Source organism: Triticum aestivum, chromosome 4B, assembly GCF_018294505.1.
Source record: "Triticum aestivum cultivar Chinese Spring chromosome 4B, IWGSC CS RefSeq v2.1, whole genome shotgun sequence".
Taxonomy (NCBI): Eukaryota; Viridiplantae; Streptophyta; class Magnoliopsida; order Poales; family Poaceae; genus Triticum; species Triticum aestivum.
The window spans coordinates 587,603,747-587,608,463 of NC_057804.1; the positions used below are offsets into that span (position 1 = coordinate 587,603,747).

The following is a 4,717-nucleotide window of genomic DNA, read 5'->3' on the forward strand; positions in this document are numbered from 1 at the left end:
GGCGCACCGAGACATGGTGCGCCATTAGAATATAGTAATGGCGCACCACATGTCTGGTGCGCCATTAGTGGCCATTTCATCTATAGTCCTTTTTGTAGTAGTGCCCTAGGGCCACCGGAGACGAGGCGGACCTGCGCCGGCGCCGGCGAGAGGCACAAATCCTAACTTTCTTTCTTGGAGGAGGAGGAGGAGGTGGAGGAGGAGCGCAAGTTTCTATCCTACATAGGCTACGAGTAGCAGTAGCAGGGAGGTTTTATCTAAACCACTTTTGGTTGGCTTTTTCGGGGACAAGGTTTTGTCTGGTTTTCCGATTTAGCTTTTTCATTTTTTTGTTTTTACTTTCTTTTCTCCAGTTTCATTTGCTGATTTCATTTTTTCCATTTGTTTTCTTTTCCTCCTTTTTATATGTTTTTCAATTTTTTATTTGTTTACAAATATATAAACATTATTTACATACAGCTGGATTTATTTTAATCCATTAATACATTTTAAAACTACATGTACATTGTGTAAAAAGGCATGACCACTTTGTAAAATTATTACATGAACATTTTAAAAAATAAGTCAATATTTATTTAATTATATGAACAGTTTTTAGAAATACACCAACACTTTCTAAAATTACATCAAGAATATGTGTGGACCACATTATTTCAGCTACATGAATAGGCAATGAACATTTTTAAATATAAAATAGATATTTAAAAAATACACAATAAACATTGGAATACCTAGAACTCATCTAGATGAGATATAATTTTGTCTCATTCACTTTGAAAACAACAACAGATACAACTCACGTCAGCCCACACGCATCTTATAGCATCACATTCAATGGCTATAAAAGGTGAATAAGATCAAATTATATCTCATCTAGATGAGTTCTAGCAAAACTGATAAACATTCTTTACTACATAACGAACAGTTTCTTTATCACGTTCTTTATGACATGCATGCAAGCGAAACAAACATGCATGCCCCGGCTGGGTCAATCAATCCAAGGAGTAGACGACCTCCTCGAACGCTGCCACGTGCTCCTCCGAGACGGCCATGAAGAGGTCGACGCCGCCGTTGGCCTTGCGTGACGGCACGAAGATCATGAGCCCCTCGATAGGCAAGTCCGGCGGTATGAAAGCGGACGGTGCCCCGGTGCCAAAGTCGAGTTGATGGAACCTGAATCCCAGCCAGCTGTCCACTTCTGCGTCCGGGCAGAACATCGTGCCGGCCGTGGCCGCCGTCGAGAGGAGCTCTTCCCCGTTTGCGTCTGCCACTCCGCCGAAGTCCACGAAGGACTGCACGTACTTGTCGTCGATGCGTGCCACGGCGTCGCGGATGGCGCCGACCACGCTGCCGTAGCTCGAGTTCAGGACGTCCCGGACCTGAAGCCTTGGGAAAGCCCAGAGCACCATGTTCCCGAAGAAGTCCATCGGCACGGGCGGGTTGGCCCTGCCCCTGCAGTTCACGGCCACCCTCACCCTGGTGAACTCCTCCGGTTTCAGCTCCCGCGCCGCCGTGATTTTCTTCCAGACGTGCGCGAGCATGCACTGGAACGTGCTGCAGCGGGCACCGACGCGGGCTTTGAGGTCGGCGACGAACTCGGCCGTGAAGTGCACCGTGAGGTTTTTGATCGTGTCCATGGGGACGACGGCGTAGGTGTCGCCGTCTCCACACGTGAACTCCCGTGACCGGTGGTCGAACACCGGCGTCGGCGTGCTTCGAGGCACGGACGTTCTCGAACGGTCGAGGAATGGGGCCGGTGTGGTGAAGTCCTTTCCCTCGCGTACAGCGGTTGCCCACGCGGTGAAAAACATGCTCATGGAGTGGCCGTCGGCGGCCTGATGGTGGGAGCATATGCCGACCACGAGACCACTGCACCTGTACCTGTTGAGCTGGATCTGCAGCAGCGCCACCCCAAAGCTCTCCTGCATAGGCAAAAAAATAAATAAATAAAATATATTGTATAAGCGGTTGCAGCGGCCATGCACGTTCTTAGTGCATGCATGCATGTGACGTGAGTTGGTGGCAGAAGCAAAATCATGTATTAATACCTCTGGTATCGTAGGGTATAGGTCCTCAACGTCTGCGGCCATGCGGCCGTCGACGAGCACGTCCGCCAGGTCAACCGGCACGGTGGCCTCGATCAGGAGCACGCCCTCGTTGTTGACGTGGAGGAAGCGCCGGCCATGATCGTCGAGGGCGAGGCGCCCCGCCAGGTGTGGGTATGCTGCGATGGCCCTGAGGAGTCCTTCCTTGACCGCCTCGTTGGACGGCGCCGGCCCGGGGTACACGAGCACGGTGGGGATGAAGGCGTCCGCGGCGGCGCGGTCGAAGACGGTCAGCGGGACCTTCTCGCCGGCGAGCGGGTGCGGCACCGAGCACACCGGCTTCACCATCGTGCTGCTCGTGATCTCCATCGCTCACAAAGCTGGTGTTTTCTAGCTAGCTACGTACGTAGGTTCGCGCTCTGTAACCACGACTAGTACGTGTGTGCACGCTTTGGTGAACCGAGTAGCTTGCATTTATAACTTTGATTGATGCAGAGCCGAGTCACGGCTGGTAAAATCCTGCGTGTTTAACTTTGATGCAGTCATGGAGGGCTGAGCGGAGCCAACGACTAAACTAGTGTGAAAACGAATAGGAGATTAGGATTACACTGTACCGTGGGTATGTGATTATTGATCGAGGTAGCCGTGAGCATACGTTGATAGAGTCGGCAGAACTTGGGTGCAAGTTTCTCCTTCACGAGACAAGATGAGAGCAACTGATAAGGCAGAGTAAGAGATTCGGGACGGGGTCTGAATCCTGTAGTTTATATTTCGTGTACCGCCATGACGTTAAACTTGTGCTGCGAACATGTTGGATAAGCTGGAACACTGTGGAAGGTTGAAGCAGCTTGTCCTCAATGGCCTTCATTACAACTTAATTGCACCGATGGTCTCTCGAAAAACTTATTTGCATTTCTGGCCTCCAAAGGAGTGGCATCAATTATATGAGTGTTAGCGCCTCTATATTGACGATTTGTAGAGTCATGCAATCCACGTTCGCATAGCTTGCACACGCCGTTATTTCTAGCGCTGAGGTACATGATATACTTCCCCCGACTTCTTTGTTCGGTTTCTCGGCACAATGGAGGTGCTCGGGAAGTCTGGCGTGGTAGTCAGACGAATCCAGATCAAAGTTGTTTCCTTTAGAATTCTGTTGTTTGCCCTTTTTATCTTGTTTCTCAGTTTGTCTCCTTTCGATCTTGATGCACAAGCACTTCAAAATTGATGGCTATTGTAATCCCTCGTGAAGATCCTCTCTTGTCAATCCTTTTTCTTGTGCTTTGAAGTTGTCAAAATGCATCGGCTCATTGAGAGTCAAGGAACAAACGAACTTTCAGGAGTGCATGATTGGTTGCTCCTCAAATGGCGTTGCACATAGGGCATCCTATTTAAAAAAAACACGGAGAACACAAATGGCATCCTATTAAAAAAAATACAAGGAGAACACAAGAACGCATGGTCGTTGATCCTCAAATGGCGTTGTGGATAGGGCATCCTAAAATGGTTTTGTAGATAGAGCATCCTCAAATAGCGTTACATATGGCTGTGTATTCGCCTGATGCAGAGGCTGGGGTTACCCTTCTTTAAAAAAAATAGTATTACCGGTATTATTGCCACAGAAACGAGAACACAGACAACATAAACTAAAAAGAGCCAAAGAAAAGGTCAACACTAGTGGGATTCCAACCAAAAAATCTACTACTTAGTTGTTTCTCGTAGAGCGGCCATACCATGTGATACATCGTCTGTGGTATATCATATGCTCATGTACCTCAACTATTGTCTAGCCCCATTGTCAAGAGAAATAACGGCGTGTGCAAGCAACATCAACAAAGATGGCATAAGTCCATAAAACACAATATAATTGGTGCCGCACCCTCTGAAGGGCGCTCACACTCTCTGAATGACCCCAAAACAAGTGGCACATCTCCTTCGGGGCCTAGAGATGCCAATAAATGTTTTGAGGGGCCATCTGTGTAATTAAGTTGTAATGAAGGTCATTTAGGATAAATTATACGGGTTTCATGCCCTATTATCTTAAACTGGAAGTGAAAGGGAGAGTTGCCATTATAATATCATTGGTTAGTATTAACCCTGACAGCCCAACGTATAGTTCATACACACAACGCGGTTAACCATCCAGATGTTGCCAGTTCACACTAATACGGAGATATGTTTAATGCAAATAGAGGAGGGGGTTCTTGGGGGGGGGGGGGGGGGGAATAGGTTAGATTCAAATTAAATTCAAATAAAACATAAACTTCATCAAAACTTATATGAATTGAGTGAATTATGACTTGAATAACTAAAAAATAATTATTGAAATTTCCATATTTTTCTATATTTCGGGGAGATCCAAAAGTACTATCTTGCCGAAATTTTAAACCAAGACAGAAGGCACCCACATCCTTCCCAACTCATCACCATCCGTTGTATCGCCGGTTCCCCTCGCCTTTGGCCAGCGGATCTAGCACCATGACAGAGAACCTTGGATCGATGCTCACCGTGTAGTCTAGTTGTGTTATGCTAAGTTTATATGTACCTAGAAGGGGTGGTGCTCTAGGCAGATGCTATGTGGCATGGATGCTCCTTCGTTGTCTTGACATGTCTGCCACTGTCCACGCCAAGGCACTATCTACCTCATTATAATTCAGTGAATTATGATCTAAATA

General features: G+C 47.3%; 1 protein-coding gene across 1 annotated transcript; it reads right to left on the minus strand.

Moving 5' to 3' along the window:
* Positions 1 to 992: 992 nt before the first annotated feature.
* Positions 993 to 2,414, minus strand: LOC123089294 (tryptamine benzoyltransferase 1-like). Its single transcript, XM_044511009.1, has 2 exons — positions 2,049 to 2,414; positions 993 to 1,922 (listed from the first exon to the last, which is right to left on the minus strand). Exons 1-2 carry the CDS (start codon positions 2,412 to 2,414, stop codon positions 993 to 995), a joined length of 1,296 nt encoding a protein of 431 aa, XP_044366944.1.
* Positions 2,415 to 4,717: the final 2,303 nt, after the last annotated feature.

Bases quoted from the DNA above. Each gene is read 5' to 3' on its own strand.
- LOC123089294 (XM_044511009.1), bottom strand. From the start codon at position 2,414: ATGGAGATCACGAGCAGCACGATGGTGAAGCCGGTGTGCTCGGTGCCG. The intron at 1,923-2,048 runs GTATTAATACAT...TTGCCTATGCAG, and splicing joins TATACCCTACGATACCAGAG to GAGAGCTTTGGGGTGGCGCT.